We start from the raw sequence: 23,892 nt of genomic DNA, 5'->3' as shown, positions 1-23,892 counted from the left end.
GATGTCCCGCTTGATGAGTTGGCCTTCCATCAGATAGTCTAAGCATCAGGGCTTTCAGGGAAGTAATTACAGATTGTGCCTCAGTACAGTTAGCATCCTCACAACCGCACGTATCTCTCCCGGCTTTGCACTCAAAATCAGTCATGGCAAATCCTGGGCCTTGACCCTCACAATTCCCAAAGATGAGATTTCCACCTTGGAGAGACTTGCGCTGTATCAGATTGCTGCTGACCATATCCAATATGTAGGTTTCAAACTAACTCCTTCCTTGGACACATGTACCCAAATTAACTGGCGTGACTGTAGGAGGGCTGTGTTAGAGGACTTGCGTGGATGGAAGCCTCTGGCGATGTCATGGCTGGGCAGGCTCAATACCATCAAAATGTCGGTCCTCCCTAAAACAAATATACTTATTCCAGTGCCTGCCCACCCCGATCCCATATGATCAGATACAGGGCTTACAGCGTGATCTTACCGCCTTCATAAGGGGCAGGCGCAAGCCGAGATTCTCTCACAAGATCCTCATGCTGCAACGGGATAGAGGGGGGATAGCCTGCCCTAACCTCTTAGACTAATACTGGGCTTCTCATCTCCGCTTTGTGTCGGAGTGGACGACTATTGGAAGTGAAAAAGCCTGGTTCCACATGGACAGGATAGTCACAGGACGCACCATCTGGGACCACACGTGTCTCCACTGTGCACCGCGCTCTAGGAGTGCTTACATGGCGGTACCCACTAAAACGGTATTAGACATCTGGGATAAGGTGGCGGTGCACAGGGGCCTTACAACCTTTCCCTCTCCCCATACGCCCATAGCGGGCAATCCCCTATTTCCTCCGGCATACCGCTCCCAGGCTTTTGCTAGATGGATACAGCAGGGATGCAGAGTGGTCTGCGACCTCTTCGAGGGGGGAGTACTAAAAACCTTTGCACAGTGTAGAGACGAATTCAACCTCCCACTGGGAACAGAGTTGCAGTATGCACAGCTGCGACATCGGGTCGACTCGGCAGAGATGCAGGAGGCGGCCACCCGCCCATTCACCCCCTTTGAGCGGCTGGTCCGCTCGTTTGATGACTCGAAGGGCCTCATCTCCCGCACATATCAGATTCTACAGCACCTCCCCTCAATATCTTCCCACTCGTTCCAGCGCAAGTGGCAGCTGGCGTCCGACAAGGAAATTTCATCCGCACAATGGGGTCGTTTATGGCGCGACATACTCCGGGTTTTTTGGAGTATTCCACAAAGGGAAAACGCCTATAAAATCATGACACAATGGTATTACACACGAGATCGTTTGCACAAGATGTTCCCTGTTTCTTCCCCCAGGTGTTGGAGGGGTTTGACTGCGACTGGCGATTTCGTACACATTTCGTGGTCCTGCCCGTTCTTGACCCTGTTCTAGAAACGGGTTCTTGGTTTTCCCCTGCTGAGTCTATAAGCACATTTCCGCTGGGCATCAAACCGGCTACTTTAAAGGCTGTTACTCGGAGCGATTAGACTATAGCCCTGCATATGCTTGGAGCAGCCAAGCAACTCATTGCGCAATATTGGAAAAAGACGGAGGCGCACCCTATCGCCACTTGGTATGTGCGCTTATGGCATGTCATAACAATGGAGCTTTTTACAGAGCGGATACAAGCACTTGATACTCGTTTCACTGCAGTTTGGCAACCCTTAGTCAAGTATCTCTGTAAGGTGGAGCATGCCTGATATCTGCCCGCCAAGCTTAGAGCGCTGCGCCTTTTCGAAGATGCTATCCTCCCACCTGACCCTGACAAGCTGCTTCCACAACTGGCCCAACCCTGCGCGTGACCCTCTGGTAGGGATTATACTGTCCCTCACTGGCCTAGATCACTGGCCCGGCCCTCCTCCTTCTTCTTCCTCCCGTCCGCCCATGTTCTTTTGTGTTCCACTGCAATCTAAATGCTGTTACTCACTCTCTGTCTGTCTTCCTCCTCTTTGCTTCTCTTGCTTCCTTCTCTTCTGGGCCTTGTGCCCTTGTTACAGTATTAACGGTTTTTAAAGGGCACTATGAAACATCACAACAACTCTGCTGCCTTTTATTGTTGACCAGGCGGCCGGCCCGTCACGGGTTGTAGGCGACATGCTGTGTTTAACTTCTTACACTGAAGCTCTTTTTTAATCATAAATTGCGTGGCCGGCCCTAAATAGGGTTGTAGGCATAACGATGTGTGTATCAGGCCCGGTGTTCTGTTTCTATCTCGTAAAATAAAAAAGATTTGAAGTAAAAAAAAAAAAGTGGAGGGCCCTAGAGGATGTGGTCCCCGGAGCCAAATCGGCCCAGGGAGGGGGGCCTCATGCCCATCTTACCCTTTATAATATGTCTGGGCCCCAGGAGTTCGGCGCCCAGGGGCCAGAAATCTGCCGGGAGATGGGAGCTGCGTGTTCCAATCCCCATAAATCGAGCAGTGGGACAAAAGTAGCCCAGGGAGGGGAGTTGCATGCCCACCTCCCGGGTTGGCTGTCTTTATGGGGTTGGACAATAGACCTGGCCTCTGCTCAGGTCCTTTGGCTAACCTCCCAGTGCACATGGCCGAAGGCCGTGCGTGGTTGCCTGCATGTGGGTAGTTGGCTGCAGGACCTGGCCAAACACGGCTTGGACTTGGCTGCATGCAGCCAAACTATGCAGGCAACCACCCGTTGCACACAGCCAAAGGCCTGCATGGCAACGCTTGGATTAATGTATGGTAATTGAATGTTACTTTACGTTAGAAATTCACTAAAAAGACCAAAGGTTACAGGGATATTATAGTTAGGAAAGACAAATAAAAATGTAGAAATTCACACAAACACACTGGGTACATCGATGTTATAATTAGGTTCAGATTTTACACACACAAAACCATAGAAATTCAGCAGTTATAGCTATCTTAAGTAACTATCATTTGTGCATTATGGTAACATTAACTTGTATCCTCGATATAAAGATCAAAGATATAAACATACCACTAGATCTGTCATTCTTCCTTCTATCACTCTGGTGCCTAGTTTGTGTGAAGTGCTGGCTTTTGTATCTACCTAACTTGAATCCATGGTCTCTCAGCAGATAGTCAATTGTTGGGTTTTCCTATCTTTTTCCTTTCCTTTCAAATCTTAAGAGGTACAAGAAAAGGGTGTCCACTGTCTCCTCTCCTGTTCCTCCTTTGATGGAGATTTTCTTAGCAGTTATTCACATGCTCATTGAGGGTATTGAGACACCCATAGGCAAAGCAAAAGCCTAATATCCTAAGTCTTCCATACAACATACTTGATGAGAATCCCTGCCAGAAATTTGCTGCCCTTGTCTGTCAAGCGTGGGAGATCAATCCACTTGAGGAATGTGTATATCAGTTCTGCAATAGACAGCGCCTGTGGCATATAAAGCTGTTTGTAAAATGATGCAAATTCGTTAATGATGTTCTGAGGTCAGGTGAGTATCTCTCCATCTGCTGATCGGAGTTTGGTGATGGCCATTGCAGCCTACCGCTACCTCAGTTGTGCTATTAGCAAACAGCCTGCTTTTTCCCCCCGCTCATATTTCCTCCCTTTCAGACATTGGAGTCATATTCAGCTTTGGAGATGAAGAGACTGTTAAAGGCCATGCGGGATAGTTCTAGGCTGTGATAGTTGGATATAGAGGGGTGGGACAAATGAAGGCCGGGGAGTGAGGCCATTTGGCCTTCTAGCTCAGTCCAGCAAAGGGACGTTTGTTTGTTAGCCAGGGCGGTATCTCTCATTACCTGTCCGCGGATGGTTGCCTTCGCGGCCGCCCACAGTATCTTGCAGGATTATACAGATGTCATATTGTCTGCTAGGTAGGTGAATAGGTGGGCTTGTAGCTGAGACTTGACCTGGGGTGATTGGTGTACATTCAGCTGCCATGGTTTGCGCCCCGGGGAAGCCAAGCCTATGTCAAGGGACACCAGCATTGGCGAACGGTCAAATAGTGCAGCCTCCAGTATGCCGGAGTCCCTGACAAGCGCTACTGCTGAGTGAAAAATGAGAAAGTAATCCAGCCTTGATTCGGTACCATGACCGAGGCCAGGAAGATGTATTCCGTGCCCTTCGTGTGGCATATGCACCAGTGATTCATGTGGCCGTGCTCTGAGGCGAAATCTCTCAGCAGGGCTCTGTCTGCATCTTTCCCCTGTCCGGGGCATACACTGGAACACACATAGGAATCTGTCTCCCACTAGCAATTCAACAAATGTATATCTGGCATCCTGAGTGGAGCACATACTCACGACTGTAATGGGTCGTGATCTATAGTGCAGTATACCCACCCCACATTTCCGTGGTTTTCCACCCTCAGCTGCGTCTGGTGCTGAGATGGTGATGTGGATCACTTAGCCCACCCAGTCACTGCATAGCTTGATGGATTCTAGGGCATCCATGTGCATCTCTTGTAGGAGAGCCAGATTTGCTTTCTTTTGCCTGGAGGCTTTCTTTGCCTGGAGGTTTCTTTGCTTTAATATAATGCGTGAGGCCAATGACGTTCCATGAGAGGATGCATAGTGGATGGTGGGTGTGGGGGTGGATGTGGCCATGTTGGGCACTGGGTCTGGAAAGGGACCTAGCTGCTCGCAAAGGGAAAATATGGAGGGAGGACCAGATGGTGTGGGAAGGTGAGGCTCGGTTGTGTGCCGAGGTGCAGAGACTGTATAGACAGGAGGATGATGTAGACAGGGAGGGAAGCCAGAAAGGGGGCCGGCAAGAAAGTTGGGTGTGAGGAAGAGGTTGAGGATGTCGAAAGGCCGTCAGGACTCAGGTGGGGACAGAAAAGGTGGGGAATGGAATGGAAAGGAAAAGAAGAGGAAAAAAGAGAAGGTAGGTGAGAGGGAGGAGGCAAGAGGGGGAACAATGAGAGGGAGGGCAATGGAGCCAGGCAGGCAGGGATAGCAACTACCAGTAGACACTAGTCAGTACTGAGCACTGGTTAGCAGTGAGTACCAAGAGATTTGTCAGAAGGGGAAGTGGGGGCATAATGTGAAAAGGCAGGTATGGTGGACTGCGTGCAAGGAACGCAGCGCTGGGGGTTCTGAGCTGTGTGCTACGGGTCTAGGCATGTGGGCTCTGTCATGCCGAGGGAGCCCCGTCCGGAGGCAGGGCAGGCCAGGAGTCACATTAGTACGCAGGTGCAGCTGTGATTAGGACTGATGTCACAGTTATGAGAGGGGCATATGAGGGGCGAAGGAGTCTGTCGGATGAGTAAAGGTTGCAGGGTACCTCTGGATATACATCAATGGAAGAGAGGAGGAGGACAAGTAAGTGTATGATTGAGAGGCCGGAAGACCACCTGGGCGGCAGGGGGACCGCCAGCCCCACTGGGGCAGTTGGTGCCCATACCAGTATTGTAAACATGGCAAATAGGGGTCAATTTGGAAAGGACGGGGGTAGATGGGTCAGAGTCTCATCATAGAATGAAGAGCATGTGGACAGGCGGATCTCACCCGGGCACTGCGAGGGACATCGGTGTGAGTCAGGGCGAGGGAGTGGATGCTCCTGTGTCAGAGGAGAGGACTGGATCACAAGGGAGAAGAAGCGGAGGGGGAGCACAACTACACCTTGGGTAAGCACAAATAGACCGGAAATAAAGGATAGGCGTACATCCTGGTCCCTCAGGGCATAGGGAGTTTGTCAGCGGCATCGCTCTGGGCCTCAATTACTGCTAAGTCGCAGGAGGCATGGGACTGCAAGGGCAATGGTGTGGGGAAGAAGGGGACAGAGATAACATAGGGACATTCTTGGCTGCAGGACTCTTACAGCTGGGCGCAGTGCCTGGTGGGCTCAGTAAGTGTCATCTGGGGGGGGCCGGATGGATCAACCTGCAGCTCCTGATGCACAGAGCAGACAAAAGTTAGACATGCGGCAATCAAACTATGAGAAGATAAACATTGAAACATATAAAGCACAAAACAATAGCAAAAAAAGTGAAGCAAGCCAATTCTCAGCCATCGGTTTTCTTCTCCAGATCTCAATGTTCCCACCACAGCATGCTTGTTGCACCATGGCCTTCTCAGCTAATCAGACCTCAGGGCATGCTCTCTGTGGCGGAGGTAGATTTCAGGGGGAGCGTGAGTTGCCCCTGTCTTGCTCCTGAGTGAGCTCAGCCACCTTCTGAAGAACCTGTGTCTTAGAATATATTTTTATTTCACACCATCTAACTTTACAAGCTATAGATATTGGGTTCAACCTAATTTCTGATCTCGCCCCAGTCTTGATCCAATTGGACCTCTTACCTAAACATTCTTCCCCTAAGAGGTAGAGATTTAACAACTCTTTGCTGTTAGATAATTATTTCACTTCATGAATATTTCCTTTTTAATCTAAGTAGTAACACCCCCTTTCATATATTATGGGATGCTCTAAAACCTCAGCTCGTGACTTTGTCATTAACTTTGTTTCCAAGTAGAAAAATGGATTTCAGACTCAATCTACAAAATTACTTCAGGACATTAAACGCTTTCAACATACTAATTATACCACAGACACACGCACACAGCAATCCTTACAACAACTTAATAAAGCTAAGCTGTATTTTCATAAAATATCTACTGATTCTGCCTCATCCTATCTCCTTTAAAGCTTGTGCTAAATATTATGGCGGTCAAAAAATTCTGGTAAATTATTAGCAAATGACCTTAAAATTAAACAAAATAAATTACTTATTGAATCCATTTTAGATGATACGGGCATGGCCCATTCTAGAGATTACCATATTTTAGATACATTTTGTAATTTATATACCAACTTGTACACTTCCAAGCATACTCCTTCAGAGGTGGATATCTTACAATATCTTTTATCTATCCATGGACCAGATCACTCTCCAATAGATTTTACATATTTAGAGAATTATATTTCTTCTACAGAATAATAGCTAGATATGTTATCCCTTAAAAAAGATAAAGCTCCAGGGTCTGTTGGATTTAAAGCAGAATTCTACCTAAATTGCTAACTTTAGTGAGCTTATTCTCAGGATTCCTCCACTTCCTCTGGATCCTTTCTTGAAGCACTCATTGGCCTTATCACAAAAGATGGTATGGATCCACTCGACTTCAAAATGTATAGACCTATCTCTTTCAAGAATTTGGATTGCAAAATGTTTGCTAAAGGACTAGCTTCCAGATTTGAATCTTCCTTCCTAACCTCTTAGTCCGGTTTTGTGTCAGGCAAATATCTTTCAGATTACACTTGCTTGTTTTTTTACATTTACATTTTTTACATTATTTCAAAATCTGCTGATCTACCGGAATTCTTAGCAGCTATTGCTTTAGATGCTGAAAAGACATTTGATCGTATAAACTGGTCTTTTCTATTTCATACTCATCAGTGGTTTGGCTTCGGCCCTAAAATTATTAACTTAATATCCCTCCTTTATTTGTCTCCACGAGCTGCCATTTGCGTTAATGAATTGACTTCTTCTTATTTTACCTTAGCCAAAGGTGTGCGGCAGGGTTGCCCTCTTTCTCCATTTCTATTTAATGTAGCTTTAAAACCATTCTTATCCAGAATTAGACAAAACGCGCTTATTTCATGGTTTCTCCTATAACACCCAAAAATTAACATAGCTGCATATGGTGATGATATCTTATTATTTATATCAAATCCTCACTCTGCACTTCCAGCTTTTTCATCTGGCGTTACATCTTATGTTTTAGTCTCCCCTCATAAATTAAATAATGATAAATGCAAAATCTTACCCTTAAACAAAACATGACTTTTCTTCCTTCAACTTTAAATGGTAACTTAATCACCTTAAGTAGCTTGGTCTTCAATTCACTCCATCCTTCTGTTTCTCTTGATGTAGATGCTTGTCGTCATAAGATTACTTCACTAACAAATAGGTGGCATTCCTTACATTTATCTTGGTGGAACCGGTTGGATGCCATTAAAATTATGTTGGCCCTATTATTCTCTTCACTATATCTAATATCCCTTACATATTCCTCATAAATCGTATTAAAACATTTCCTCAATTGTGTCCTCTTTTCTTTGGACCAAGAAATACCCTGCATGTCATTACTCAAATTAAAGTGACCTAAAGCAAAAGAGGAGTGAATTTTCTGGATTTTGATACCTATCACAAAGCCTTCATACTAAAACAATCTATACATTGGATATCGCCTTCATCCTCTTGCACTTCAATGTGGACAGATTTAGAACGCAAGTCCCTATCGCCTTTCTTGTTTCTCAAACTTATATTTTTTCGGGGAAAACCTCAAAAACCTACCCTATTTTTTAGACACACCTGCAGATGTTTGGCTTTTGTCACTTTAAGCTCTCCTACTGACTTGAACACCTTCTTGAACTCAACCATTAGGCACAACCATTTTATACAAATCAAGAACAGACCCATTACTGGTCAATTTGGAGATCAAGAGGACTACTCAATTTCAATCAATTGTATAATAATGATACCTTTCTATCTTTTACACAAGTTCAATCACTATTTGACCTACCATCTTATTGTTATGAAAAAGTCATGATCTTATGAAACATCATTTCTCACTCCTACACTCACTTTCAGTCCCTCTCTCTTACTAATAATACAGCACTAATACAGAATCTTACTTATCTCTTACATGCAAACTCCGAAGCTTCTTCTATTGTTTCAGTGCTTCAATGTACTTCTAATGGCCGGCCTAAATCAAATAGAGAACTGGCCTGGAAAAATGAAAATGATCTTCATATCACTTTACCTATTTAAACCTGGAAGGAGATCTGGATCAAATTGAGGAAATAGTCCTGAGCAGTAAACACAAAACAAACATTTTTTTATATACAATAGATATTTACAACACCGGATCTCCTTCACAAGATCAACTCCAACACACCAGACACTTTTTGGCTTGCTCTGAACATCAGCTGATTTAAAACATTTGCTATTTGCATGCCCCTATGTTTTCAATTTCTGGCTACAGGTTTGGGCTCAAATACATTTTATATTTCGTTCAGGCATTCCTTTTTCTATTGCTGTTTTCTTAGGATGCATCTCTAGAGTGTGGGCTAATGTTTCATTTAATGTACAAATAGTAGAACCTGGAATGGCATGGGGAGCAAAAAAAAACAATGGATTTAGGCCCAGATGTCTGCACTGGGGTGAATGGATGACATTGTTCTGCTTTCTTCCCATCAATTGTTCTTTTTGAATTTGTCACCCGGAGTGGGACGGGTATGCCCAGATGTGGGTCCCGTGCTCTACATGCCACTGGAGTCAAGCTATCCTGGCTGAAGGTGCAAAATATTAATTCTATTCAGTAACAGTAAAAAAGATTTGTCTTGTCTGTTGCTATTTCTAATGTTAACAGAAGCAAACAATTGAAAACATACTTGTGTGTCAGAGTATGTGTTATGAGTTACTTGCGATGCTCGCTCACAAATATTAATTAATTGCATGTAAACATCTTTTCCTCTTCATTCCTTCTAGTTTGTTATTCAACCAAGTACTTACCATAAACCCAACAAAGTCCAATTTGCTCTACAACTGCAGCAATGATGAGAGTCCAACCTCCACAGAAATAATCAATTAAGTTGACCCAGTAAATACCTGCCTTTGAAATAAATAAGAGATATTACCATTTAATCCTACTTTTATAAAAAAGGATTATGAACTTGTCATGGCTATATCGCAACATGGTTTTAAGAAGGAGTTCCAGTGCTATTGCACAGTACATCATACATCCTTCTTTCTTTTTGTCATACTCAGAATGCAAAACTACAATTCTGCAACACTTGACAATATATATATATATACTTATTGTAAACCAGTATCAACAAATAACAGCCCATCAACCTCTAATGTCTCACTTAATATTTCAACACCAATAACAGTCATCTACCTCAAAAGAACAAGTTACTTACCTTCGGTAACGCCTTATCTGGTAGAGACATGATCTAGCCACAGATTCCTTACCTTTGAACTTACACGCATCAGGATAGATCCTGAAGATTTTTCACAGCAGTACCCCTAAGCACCGGTCGACTCCGTGTGACGTTGTTGGCGTCGTGTTCGTCATCGTCTTGACATCCACGTTGTTAATATAACCATCACTCCGGCGCGCTGACGTCAGTACTTTTCACGACTCTCCATGCCAGGAGCACCAAGCCATAAAGTGACGGACCATGGTGTGTTAAAAAATGAACAGCTAGGGCCCTCAAAGGGAAGATCCCTGACACTTTAAAAAACAATACCCTATCTTGGTGAGGATGGATGGGTCAGTAAATAATCTGAGGCTAGATTATGCCTCTACCAGATAAGGCGTTACCCAAGGTAAGGAAAGTTTCCGTCTGATAGAGACATCTAGCCGCAGATTCCTTACCTTTGAACAGATACCCAAGCAATACCATCCCCAGAGGACGGACTGCAGAAAGGTTCTAGACCAGAAAATCCTGCAAAACCGAGCGACCGAACAGTCCTTCTCTGCGAACCTGGGAATCCAGGCATTAGTGTCTGTCGAACGTGTGCAGTGAGGCCCATGTGGCTACTTGGCAAATATCAGAAACAGTAACACCACACTGAAGAGCTGTGGTGACCACTTTAGCCCTAGTGGAATGGGCTCTAAGCCCTTCAGGGGATTTTTCTTTGCTAAGGCATAACATATTTTTATGCAGAGGATAATTCAGCGGGATATAGTCCTCTTTGGACAGCACCCCCTTTCTTTTCATCCACATACCCGTTAAAGAGCTGGTCATCCACCCGGAACTCTCTGTTTCAGTTGAGGTAGAACAATAGTACTCTTTTTGGGTCCAGATGATGGAGATGCTTCTCTTCCTTGGAATGGTGCAGAGGCGCATAGAAGTTGGGTAGAGTAACCGACTGCCCCATGTGGAAAAGATGCCCTTGTGCGGAGCACTACTTGGTCTAGAAAGACTGTCAGGTAAGGAGGCTGTGAAGACAGTGCCTGCAGTTCACTCACCTTCCTACCAGAGGTTATTGTCACCAAAAAGCTACTTTGATGGTGAGCAACTGCAGAGGGCAGTTGTGCAATGGCTCAAACGGTGCACACATCAAAAAGGTGAGAACCAAAAAAGGTCCCACTGTGGCAAAATAAAAGGTGAAGGAGGAAACAAGTGGTGGAACTCCTTCAAGAATCTTTGCACCCGTGGTGATTTGAAAAAGGAAGGCTGATCAGGCAGTTGAAGAAAAGAGGGCCGAAAGATAGGTCCTCAATGTGCCCACAGAAGAGCCCTGCTGGGCCAAGGAAAGTATAAACAGAAGGTTTTCAGATAAAGGATCAAAAAGAGGGTCAATTGACTGGTCTGTACAATATTTAAAAAATGTGTTCTATCGACAGGGGTATTCCGATTTTGTGGAGGGACGCCTGGCTGTCAAAACAACCTTACCGACTTGGGGAGGGAGGTCGAAAGCACTGGCGTAACGAATCTCGAGGGGGCCTCCCTGCAAGGCATGTGGAGGGGCCCCCTACTGGCTCATTCAGGAGCTCTGCAGACAGAGTGATGTGCTAATGGGGGCCCCTGGAGCTTGGAGGCCCCCATACCGCGGGGCCCTGTCTAACGCCCCTTGATCAAAAACTGTCAACTGTCACTGATCAATCTCCAAGGAGGGGGAGAGTGGACAGGTTCGGGAGGAGAACCCTTCCCTGCTACTGCAACAGAAGATCCTCCTGAAGGGGCAACCTGATCGGAGGATGGATGCTCATGTCTAGAAGCTCAGGATACCAAACACTCCGTGCCTAGTCCGGAGCCACAAGAATCACTTGTGCCCGGTAGCTCCTGATTTTCCTGAGCACTCTGGACAAGCGTGGTATGGGCGGAAAGGCGCATATGAGGCCTGAGTTTCACACACAGTGAAAAGCGTCGCTGAGTGAGAGTTGCCTTGGAAACACCAACGTGCAAAACCGGTGATATTGCACATTCTTCTTTGGAGGCGAACAGATCTATCCAATGCTCTTCCCACAGCTGAAAGAGACCTTGTGATTCCTCCGGAGGGAGATGGCATTTATGATTCGCCAAGTACCTTGGACTGAGCGTGTTCGCCCTGATGTTCAAAGAACCGGCCAGGAGTTGAACCTTGTTGTTCCAGCCAAATCCAGAGATGCAGGGCTTCTTGACAAAACTCCACTCCTCCCTGTTTGTTGCAGGACCACATGGGGGTAGTATTCTGTGAACACCTGTACGAGCCTTCCCTTTATTGACGGCAAAGAGGCTTTCAGGGCCAGTCGGATTGGCCGAAGTTCCAACAGATTGATATGGAGCTTGGCTTCTGCCTGAGACCAGTGTCCTCTGATATCCAGCTCCCCCAAATGGCCGTCCCATCCAGAAGGGACGCGTCTGTCACCACTGTGAGATCTGGTTGGGGAAGGGAGAGGGGTCTGCCCTTTAACCAGTCACTGGCTGTTAGTCACCACAGCAACTCTCTTGCAGTGTCCTCTGAAATCTGAATCAGGTTGGCGAGATTTCCTCAATGCTGTGCCCGTTAGAACTTCAGGTCCCACTGCAGAGCACACTTGTGCCACCATGCATGGGTCAAAATTAGACTGCAGGAAACCATGAGGCCCAACACCCCCAGAGTAATTTCCACCGAAATCCAGGATAGAGGCTGAAATATCGGTATCATAGCCTGAATATCTTGGACTCGCTGCTCTGGAGGATAGGTCCTTAACTGCACTGTGCCCAGAACCGCTCCAACGAAAGGGTGCATCTGAGAGGGGGTCAGGTGTGACTTTGGCATGTTGAAAGTGAACCCCAGGGAATGTAGAAAGTTCACCTTCAACAACGAGTCGTCAAGATGGGGGAAGACTGGAACCCCTGATCTGCGCAGATGGGCTGCGACTACTGTCATCACCTTTGTGAACACCCGAGGGGCGCTGGTGAGGCCGAAAGGGAGCACTGCAATTTGAAAGTGCTGTGGCCCACCATAAACCCCAGGTAGCGCCGATGGGCAGGCTGGACGGGGATGTGGAAATAGGTGTCCTGCAAGTGCAACGCTACCACCCAGTCTCCTGGGTCCAAAGCAGATAGGACCTGAGCTATGGTGAGCATCTTGAACGTCTCCTTTTTGAGGAAGTAGTTGAGGGCTCTGAGGTCTAGGATAGGATGTAGGCCTCCGTCCTTGTTTGGAACCTGAAAGTAGCGGGAATAACAACCACAGCCTACTTCTAGCCCGGGACACTCTCTATAGCTCCCTTGGCCAAGAGAGTCTTGACTTCCTTGCAGAGTAGGGCAATGTGATTCTCCGCCAGCTGATCGTATACTAGAGGATTAGATGGAGGGGTAGTCTCGAAGGGAATAGCCCCTTTGGACAATTTGCAACACCCACCTGTCCAATGTGATGTCCTGACAGTGGCAGAGATCATGGTGTACTCTGCCACCAACTGGCTGGAAATGATCATGGGAGATCGGACTAGGAAGGTTTTGCAGTGGAGTAGGGGGTTGTTGCCTGGCAACTGAGCTTGCAGGCCCTCTGGCTAGAATAGGGTTGGCGCAGTTGCTGGCCACTTCCGTAGCTATGAAGGGAGTGAAAAGCAAACGGCGGACGGGACATTGTGGTGAGGCCTAAGAACTTGACCGTGGCCTGCGATTCCTTGAAGTGCTCAAGGGCGGCATCTGCCTTGACTCCAAAGAGACAGGAACCATCGAAGGGCATGTCCATAAGGTTGGCCTAGACATCCCTCAAAAAGCCAGACGTTCTCAGCCAGGCTTTGCAACAGACGGCCACCGTCGGGGAAATCGCTCTGCCCAGTGACTCTGTTGTGCCCAACCCACATCAGATGACAAACTTTGCTGCATATTTCCTGTAGAAATAGCTTGTTATAGTAGAGCTAGGTCCTCCTCCGACACTCTGGGTAGCACTTGTGCAACTGTGTCCCATAAAAAATGGGAATAACAGCTCAAAAGGCATGCAGTGTTCACTGACTGCAATGCAAGACTAGCAGAAGAAAAAACCTTCTTCCCAAAATTCTCCAGTCTCTTGGATTCCCTGTCCAGAGGTACTGAAGGGAACGTGCCACGGTAAGTGGAAGCTTGGACCACCTAGCTTTGTGGGGTGGGCTGGGTGGTGTGGAAAAGTGGGTCGCCCGGTGCAGGGCGATCTCGACGGGCAATCGTCCTTTTCACAGTAGCCCATGTGCTGAGTTTGGACCAGGTACCCAGAAGGATGTCTGTTAAGGCCTCATTAAAAGTAGCAAGGGTTCGGAGCTGGAGACCCCAGTCTGCAGGACCTGGCTTGACTTCCACTGTAGGTAGCTGCAGGTCTAGGACCTTCGCAGCCCTACACAACACCATAGCAAAAGATGCCCCCTTCTCCGTAGCCAGGGTAGGTGGAGACAGCATGCCAGATTCTGGAGAGGTGTCCAGACCACTCGCTTCACCCAGTTCCTCGTACCAGTTCATCTCTTGCAGTTGCTGGACTTCTAAGGGATCCAGCTCCCACTCCCAATGCTCTTCATTTATCCCCAACCCTGCAGAATAAGGCAGGTGGGACGATAAAGCACCGTAAGGCTTCGTCGGCACCAGGGGAAGCTCGACCGGCTCTGTGTCATCAGGTATGAGAATTGGGGAGTCACCGCCGGTGGGTGCCGGCGACGCCGATGGCCTCAATCGTGGACCCGGCACCAGGGAAGGTCACTGTGGAGGTGCTGACGCCGACAGTATCATGCGGAGTTGACCGATGCCACTTAGCGGCATGCAGGGGTTCTGCTGTGGAAAATATTCCGGATCCAGCCTGACGCCTGGAAGTTCAAAGGTAAGGAATCTACGGCTAGACGTCTCTATCATTTTACCACCAATAACATTCTTGTGAAGAATGTGTCTGTCTAATCTTTAACAGCAAAGAGTTCTACAGTCTGTATCCAGTCACAGTAGTGCTTCCACCAGTGCCAGTGTGGGGAATGAGGCATTGCAAAGAAGAGCCACTGATATCTTATCCAGCATCGGTCCTTTGTCAAAACTAAGAAAGAACAATCTACAGAGCATCACAGATAATATGAGACGTCTTACCACAGCAGTAAATATAAATGTGGAAACATTGACTGAACGACTGAAACACCTCTTTATTGCATGAGGTCTTAGCATGGTCAAACTGGCCAATAGGGCAACCAGGCAGTGCCTAATGGTCTCGTCTGACAGATCCGTGCATGAGCCGTTTTTTTTAGCAGTTTGTAGGCCTGTTTTATGATCTACTGGGCCAATTGCTTAATAGTTGATTTCCCTGGTACCACTTGCAGCAAACACAAAAGCATGTACTCTCTACAGAATGGCGGGAATCGCGATTCCCGCCATTCTGTATCCTGCATAGACAAGGAGCAGCCAAACGAGGAATGAGACACGATTGGTCCGGTCTCGTATTTAGAGGCTCCCTTGCCCTGGTTTGGATACTATTGTGCTCCTAAACCCTTCATTTTCCTTACTTGCTTTGATTCCAAAAGCATAGGTACTGCTTAACAGACTACTTTGTGGACCACAATATTGGCCCCAAAAAACTGTTATGCTTTCAAGACAAACAAATTAATTCTTTGTCCTGAAGATGATGCCATGTATCTGTGTGTAGGCATCGAAACGCCGTCGACATAGTAGCATCATATGTACCCTACAAATAGAAAATTGTTCACAATGATGCTTTGTACTTTACCATTGTCTGTTCACTGAGATACTAGCACAGACCGCCTTTGTTGCGTCAAGTTTACCCCCCTGTTTTGTCTTGTCCCCTGTGGGTTACTGGTTGTACCCACCTTGTAAAAAATACTTTTATGTTTTCCATATCTCTTAAAATAAAAACCTGTCCTGCTGGACAAAGGTCATACTGACTATTGAGTGTATGTCCATCAATTCTGTCTAAATCCCTGAACTACTAGGGACCACTGTCTTTTGAAATACGTAACTGCCCAAGGTCCCTAGTGATATTCCTTTGGGTCTCCCTTGTTCTTTGAAAATAATGGGCTCTGCTCTGGGCAGGCCCAGAGTCAGTGCTATGTTGAGACACCCAGTGAAAACGCACAGTTGCATTAGGGTGCACTGTGTTAGGGTACACCTATGATAGGTATGACCTACCCTAGTAGATAATAGGACAAGGGGATTGAAACTACAAATATTTCCATAGTACATATTAGGGCATGGCAGTTTAGAGGCCAGCAGCTATTTCTACGCTTGCATGTGTGCACTGCTGAGAGCCGGAGGTCATTTTAATTGTAGCCCTGTGTTGCAGCACTGCTTTTAAATGTAAATTGTGCCCAAACTTGACTTAAATGATAAGGACCCTTACAAAGTGATAAACTTCAAGATGTTGGCATGATAGATACCCCAAGGTCTTTCCTAGGGTTTCCACAGGTGGGGTAGGGGGGTCATGTCATTATAAGGTGGACCCTTATAAAATACGTTTTATATTTACTGGGTATCGAGAAATTGCACATTTCTCCTTCCATCTTATTGTAAAGTGCCTCCCAAAATCGACATTGGTGCTGGGAGAACTGTGGCGTGAGGATCTACACTATTATGGCATATTTAGGACCCCTAAGTTCTTCCCTAGGGGCCTGTCCCAGGGGTGGGGGTCCTGTACCTAAAAGCAGAGGCCTTATAAAATATATATTTTATATGCCCTGACGATGTAGAAGTTGCACATTGCAGTTTCCCCATTGTAGGTGCCTCGCCACATCGGATACCATGGCAATAGTTCATGAATGCATACATATTGCTTGGAATTAAATAATAAATGCTGTTCAAGGGCTTCGGAGAATGGTATTGATCCAACAACATGCCATTGTTGGATTTATCCTAAAGTATACAGAAAAGAAGTTATAAGACGTTCTTGTCTGTAAGCCAAAATTCAGCCTTCTTCTACTTCTCTTCCTTGAATGGTCAGAGTTAACAGGATTAGCCAGGCTGCTTTGATGAAGTGATAAGCTGCTCACCCAGGGTGAGGATATCTGATAGAGAGAGGTCTGCTACACAGGAATGCCACAGCAGTGGGGAGGGGTCGTAAAGCATGGAGCATTAGAGTGGGAATAGGACAGAAAGGGAATGCCAGGTCTATCTACCCACCAGCCCCTCTGACCCATCCAGATGGCCGGCCTACAGCAGGGATTTGCAGATATAGGGGAGGAGAGCTATGACAATGAGCAATGGGGGTTGATTTAACCAGTTCTTGCTCCTCTGCTGAGATTTGAGCCATACTGAATTTTGGAGGAATAATGCTTTCTGAGTGAAGATCATGCCACATGTTGGAGGAAGTGGTCATGCTCTGGGGTGTGTCCCTGCACCTCATTGGACAAGATTTCTCTCCTGGTTGACTGCAGAGAACACTAATTAAATATGTGAGAGCCTCTCAATCTCAATCTCAAAATCCTTTATTCGATCTTACTCATAAGATCATAAAAGTTTTTACAGTCACAGTTTATAAAAGACATAGTAAACATTATCATAAACCCAAGTATAAAAATCATGCAAACATTTGTTATATAATAAAAACGAATTCATCAATATGTATACAATAAAAACATGATTAGCCATCCTGCTATATCTTAAGGACCCAACTGCTTTCTCTTTTTCAGACATGCCCAGAGAAATGAGGCTAGAGAAAAACAAATATAAGAATTCTGCAATGATTTGAGTAAGAACGGAGCTACATGGCAACATTTAAAATTGTGACTCACAAATGGGTACAATAAATTTGTGTAGTTCTTTACAATAAAAACCACAAAAAAACAAGACGTGGAGATCATTTTGTGGGGACTTGTTGTCACAAAGACATACTGAGAGATCGGAATGTTTATATTGCTTTCCATGAAATCCTATCATCAACCGGATCATATTTAAGCAAAATCTCAGTAAAAAGTATTTGTGGTGTGGGAGTGTGACATCCGCCAGATACAGAAAACTTCCCTCAATCAACATAGGTGTTAATTCATACAGACGAGCCGTCTGGGTGTGGGAGGATTTTCCATTCTCAGATCTTGAGCCCTCAAAATGAATATCTCAACCAGTTTTTGCTTAGACATGGACTTACAAGTAGAGGGGTCTTTAAAAAGGCGGCTTAAACCAATGTCAGATAATGCTGACTCCACATACTGTAGCCACTTAACACTACTGTAATTATCTGACTTTAAAATTAGTGTTTTTGTGTGTGGGGGACTGTCACCCTGCGCCAGATAGAGTGCCACAGTAGGAGTGGTGCCATTTTAATTGTGTCAATGATGTATGGTAAAGCCAGTTCCATGTGTAAAACATAGTTTGAGTATGTCTGTGGAACAGAAGTAAAGGACTTAAAAAAATTGTTCTCAATGCACTGCAGAGAATCACAGGGAGCCATCCCCCATATCGCTGCACCATATACTTCTGCCCCCTTAGTTTTGGCATGGTACATTTTTTTCATTGGGATCAGAGGTTTGACTCCCAGCCTTTTAGAGAATGTTTTCAGTGCCATACGGTTTCTTTGCATGCCAAATGCTAATCCCTCTAATAGTTTAGACCATGATTGATTTCTATCAAAAAGGACTCCTAAATAAGGGAATGAGTCCACCACCTCAATCTTACTGGAGTCCATAAAAAAGAAGGAGGTCTGTCATGTCCCCCCCCCCGCACCCACCCCCGCAATGATAATAAAAGATTTGCTCTAGTTTGACTTTTAAATCTAATGATTCCATGAAAGTTGCATACGCAGATATAAGATACTGGAGCCCCCTCCCAGTTGTCCCCATCAATACCGCATCATCCTCATATGCTAGCATTGGTAACCGCTGTTTGTTGGCAAGCACGGGGACGGCCAAGGCTGCGCCTTGAGATGTTTTCCCACACCATTAGTGTAGATGGAAAATAAAAATGGTGCCAGGACGCAGGCTTGTCTTACCCCTCTCAAGTTCTTAAATGAGCAGGTACACTCCCCGTTCCTCCCATAGGGGATTGAGGAGGAGACGTCAGAATACAACTGCCTGATCAAGTCCACCAATGCCTGATCTATTCCCATCTCCTCCATTATCTGCCAGAGTTTAGGGTGGGACACACAGTCGAAAGCTGCGGATAAGTCCAGGAAGGCGAGATAGATCTTCCCACCCTTAGCTCCGACATATCTATCCATGATCAACACAAACAACCGCAAAGGTGCACCACAAAACATAAAACAATAAGTGCAAATGGTATTAAAGCACAATGAGGAGAAATATCTCAGAGATGTTGAGGTTCTTCTTATATTCTTTATTTTCGATAAGCAGTAAGACACATACAGCCGTTGTTTTGGCCCCAGGTGGGAATAAATCCTGGGCAAGCTCCTGGCGTCTATCTTTGAAGCTGGTCATGTTTGGAGACACTCTTTTTAGAAGAGTCCCACTTATATGATGATAGAAATGTGTAATCTCGGTATGGGGTATGTCAGTGCTAATGAGGGTGAAACCGAAGTAAAGGACAGGATGAATGATGGACCCTTCCTAGAGTCAGCACCTGACTGGCTATTCCCCCGTAAAGTTCTTTAACCCCTAAATTAAGCAAGGGGGGTGTGTGCACACTGAATGGCACCCATCATCACCGTGCCTCTTCCCTAGGGAATTTGAATGCAAAACAAACAACCGCAAAGGTGCACCACAAAACATAAAACAATAAGTGCAAATGGTATTAAAGCACAATGAGGAGAAATATCTCAGAGATGTTGAGGTTCTTCTTATATTCTTTATTTTCGATAAGCAGTAAGACACATACAGCCGTTGTTTTGGCCCCAGGTGTGAATAAATCCTGGGCAAGCTCCTGGCGTCTATCTTTGAAGCTGGTCATGTTTGGAGACACTCTTTTTAGAAGAGTCCCACTTATATGATGATAGAAATGTGTAATCTCGGTATGGGGTATGTCAGTGCTAATGAGGGTGAAACCGAAGTAAAGGACAGGATGAATGATGGACCCTTCCTAGAGGGTGCCATTCAGTGTGCACACACACCCCTTGCTTAATTTAGGGGTTAAAGAACTTTACGGGGGAGTAGCCAGTCAGGTGCTGACTCTAGGAAGGGTCCATCATTCATCCTGTCCTTTACATCTATCCATGATCAATGAAAGATTCAGGCATTGGTCTATTGTTCCTTTTACCACTTGGAATCCATATTGGGACTCCATTAAGATATTTTTACTCCTCGCCTATGCCTCTAGTCTCGTCAAAAGTAGGCCCATAAGTTTGGCCGTCGTATCGATCAACGAGATCGGTCAAACAATTTTGGGATTATTTTTGTCTCCATTTTTATGAATGGGAACAATAATACTTGTTTTCCAGGACTCAGGGGGGGCCACTATGGCCATTGTATTAAAAACATTAGTTAAAAAGGGAACCCATGTATGTATGTTCTCTGTGGAAAAAAATTATTTTTCGTAGTTTATGTCCCATTATACACCCTCTTAGTCACGTCCCCAAGCCCATCATGTCGGAAAACAAGCAACGAGAACACGAGCAAACCCGATCACGCGCACACAATGTTGCACATGCACTCTCCTTCCTCTTAAATTCAAAAGTACATTCTTATGGTTAGGGCGATTCCGAGAAACAGCTTCCTCACTCAAACTGTACATTCCTATGGTTAAGCCGATTCCGAGAACAAGACCTCCCATTTGTAACCATTTCCCTATAATCGGGCCGATTCAGAGAAATAGGCCCCGTTTTGCTAAACCACGACAACCAATTCCGAGAAGAGACCCCGTTTGCTGAAAGACACGACACCAGACATCCTGTCAACGACCAGTCTCCTTTCTCTCTCTCTCTCTCTTATCTAAGGAACCAGCCTAGGGTTATTTCTCAATGCTCTGCTTCTGCCGTGACTTCCTAATGATTAAAGACACACTCACGCTTCTTCCTGTCATGACTTCTGTATGACTTTGACACAGTAACGCTGCTATGATTTCTGTAAACTTACAACACGGCTATCCGAGTTTTACTGACTTCTGTATTGCTACAACACAGCTATCCGAGTTTTGCTCAAGGGAAGCTCCTTCCTCATTTCTCTGTATAAATATACCGTGTTCCGAGAATAAAGTTAGAGATTCTTCCGATCCTCCTCAGGTGACGGAGCTCTCCCTTAACTCGAGTTACTGAATAAAGACCCTGAATTCGAACCACCACGGACTCTGCTCTTCAAACTTGGCCTTATTGATATTATAGAAATTCCGATCAAGGTAAATTACTAAAATATTTACCACATCTCAAAGGAGAAATCCATTGGGATACCATTGGGGCACAGGGCTTTCCCACTGCTGCATGCCTCAATCCCCTTCTTAACTTTATTATAGTTGAATGAAAGATAAATCTCAGGGGTAAAGGTTACTGATGGTGATACGTAAACAGTTGGGCAAAAAATGCCTTTGAAATGAGCCACCCAATCCTTCTTCCCCACATTAACATCAAGGCCTAGTTTGTTTGGAGTTTTAAAATGCGGGCCATTTATTATTCCCCAGAACTCGTTTGCGTTGCCTGAGGCCGAGGCCTGCTCTAAATTTGTCCAGATTTCTATTTTAAGTTCCTTTTCCCTGTTTTTCCTCACTGTTTTATATTCCCTTCTAAATATAGAAATTTCTGACATATTTCTAGGCTTGACCTCTAAAGCTTTAATAAGCGCTTTCTTTTTCTGGGAGCAAATAGAGACAAACCAGTCCTTCCCCCTTTTTAACGTGTTAGTACTGTTCTTGACAAGTGATGTCCTTATATATACTAAAAAGTCTACAAAGGAAAATATCACAGACTGGGGGTCGTTGTCAGGATCTAAACAAATACTATTGGTGAGAAGGGCACTCCTGATGATTTTAGGTATGACCTTCTTTTTATCAATTTTTGGCCACTTCAGTTGGTATTCATTTCGCCTTGCTAATATTGGTTGACCAGTTATCTGAGGGTTTGTCGCTGACTTCTGGATAAATTTAATTTCACATATTAAAATCGCATGATCACTAAAAATATTGAATTCAGTAGTTACTTTACTTCATCTATTATTTAAAGAATTTGAAACCAGTATAAAGTCAATTGTTGATTCCTGGTGAACCCTACAAATCGTTGGCAATAGGTTATCATTTCTAGAGGCTAAGTTGTTGACCATAACCATTTTTCTTATTGACATTAAGGTATTGAGAGAGTTTCCATAAGTATTGTGGGAAAAGTGATGACCAGAATTTCCCATATATACCCCATACCACAAACCCTCTCTAAATTGTGTTTACACAGATGTAGATTGAAGTCTCCAACCATAGAATATTAAAGGCCGCCTTTTTTTTTAATATAGTTACCTTGTCAATAGCACAATTCACTTCATCCAAGATTTTAAAGCCATTTATGCCAAAAGTAATATTATAAAAATGTATTGAAAGCCACTGGTCTCAATTCGTAAACTCTAAGAACATGAGACGAAAATTTGGAAAAGTTCCTTCCATCATCTTTACTTTTACTGGTAGTGTATTTGGAATTAAAGTGATTACTCCCCCCTTTGCTCTTCCCGATGGGGACAGAGTGGCTCTTGTTTGGAAAGAGGGGTAACCATTTACAAAGATATCTTCTACGGCCCAGGTCTCTTGGTTGCAGGTGATGTCATTGTCCTGCTACAGACTGAGCCATTGGGTGATCCCCACGTTTGTTTGCAAGGCCTGCGACATTCCAGGATGCTATTCCCTCTGACATCCTACTTTTTTTTTTTTTTTTTTGTTCCAAGACCTTTATTGCTAGTATGCGCATATGATACACAGCTTAGTGCCCACAACCCTGAATAGGCTGGCAGCGTGGCGTTACGTCCAAGGAAAATCGTTCAATCATTACAAACGCTAGTTTGTGAAGTACACAGCAAGTCGCCTACAACCACTGTGGGCCGGCCGCGTTCACAATATCAGTTGGTCTCAGTTTTTACAGTTTTATTTAAATAACATTTATATAACATAATCAGATCAGCCCATTACCGCATTCCTCACCCGGACCAGCAGATCAGTGCGTTGGTGTAGATGAAACCTCTGCCTATCGACAAACATGCTAATTTCTTTATAGACATCTGCACCGTGTGTCCCTTAATCCTCTATTTGTGCATTTAAGTAAGTCGTTAAATATGTCCAGTAATCCCTGGGTCTAGATCTAGGGGGAAGTGACTCCTCATATGTCCTAAGAGTATCTTGGCAATATGACATGTCCATTCTCCACTGCTTGATCAGGGGCGTATTTAGGCTGTCCCAGCATATAGAAATTCTACATTTGGCTAATAATAATGCTATAGCACAGAATTTACGTTTCATCGCTTTTACATTATGCAGCAATCCCAAGAGACAGCATGTAATTGTGCATGCAATTGGTATTCTCACCATTTTGGTTGGTTTGTCCACTACTTTTGCCCAATAGGCCTGTATCTTCGTATAGTTCCAGGCCAGGTGCATAAAATCGGCTGGGTCATGACCACATCTTTTGCACCTTGCCTCATCACGTAAGCCGTATCTATGTAGTTGGGCTGGCGTGTATTACACCTGGTGTAGGTATTTGAAGTGGATTATTCGCAGATTGCCATTTGGCGTGAGCATTTTCGTGAGTGTGCAGGTTGTTTCCCATTCTTTTTCTGTAAGAGGGATGTCTAGTATTGCGTTCCACCTGTCTTTTGCCTTGGTCGCCCTATGGTCTAACTCGGCCTGTGCTTGATTGTAGAGGCGTGAGACTAGATGTGATGTGTTTGGGGAGGTAATCAACAGTTGCAGGGTATCCATTGTTGGCGGTTCGTCTGGGAAGGTCGGGAAGTGTTGTTTTAACGCCCCCTTAAGTCTGTGGAATGTGAAGCGGAAAAGCATTGTCGGGTTTTTAATAAAGGCCAAGTCCTGTTCTCTAATAAAGGCACCATCTTTATAGATGTCTCCCATAGTACATAGTCCTACCTGTCTTAAAATGTTCATGTCCACCTCTTCACTCGTAACAGACAGCTTTGGGTGGTGGTGAAGGGGTAGTGCCGGAGCATAGA

General features: G+C 45.1%; 1 protein-coding gene across 1 annotated transcript in view; it reads right to left on the bottom strand.

Moving 5' to 3' along the window:
• LOC147718734 (sodium- and chloride-dependent neutral and basic amino acid transporter B(0+)-like) overlaps positions 1-23,892 on the bottom strand; it is a 746,574-nt gene that overhangs the window by 231,187 nt on the left and 491,495 nt on the right. The window contains exon 11 of the mRNA XM_086966771.1: positions 9,456-9,555. Within this exon, the coding sequence (XP_086822897.1) occupies positions 9,456-9,555 (100 nt within the window). The remainder of the gene's footprint in view (positions 1-9,455; positions 9,556-23,892) is intronic.

This window comes from Lissotriton vulgaris, chromosome 4_1, assembly GCF_964263255.1.
Source record: "Lissotriton vulgaris chromosome 4_1, aLisVul1.2, whole genome shotgun sequence".
Taxonomy (NCBI): domain Eukaryota; kingdom Metazoa; phylum Chordata; class Amphibia; order Caudata; family Salamandridae; genus Lissotriton; species Lissotriton vulgaris.
The sequence above is the reverse complement of the archived record's forward strand: the minus strand, read 5'-3'. Positions and strand labels throughout refer to the sequence as shown.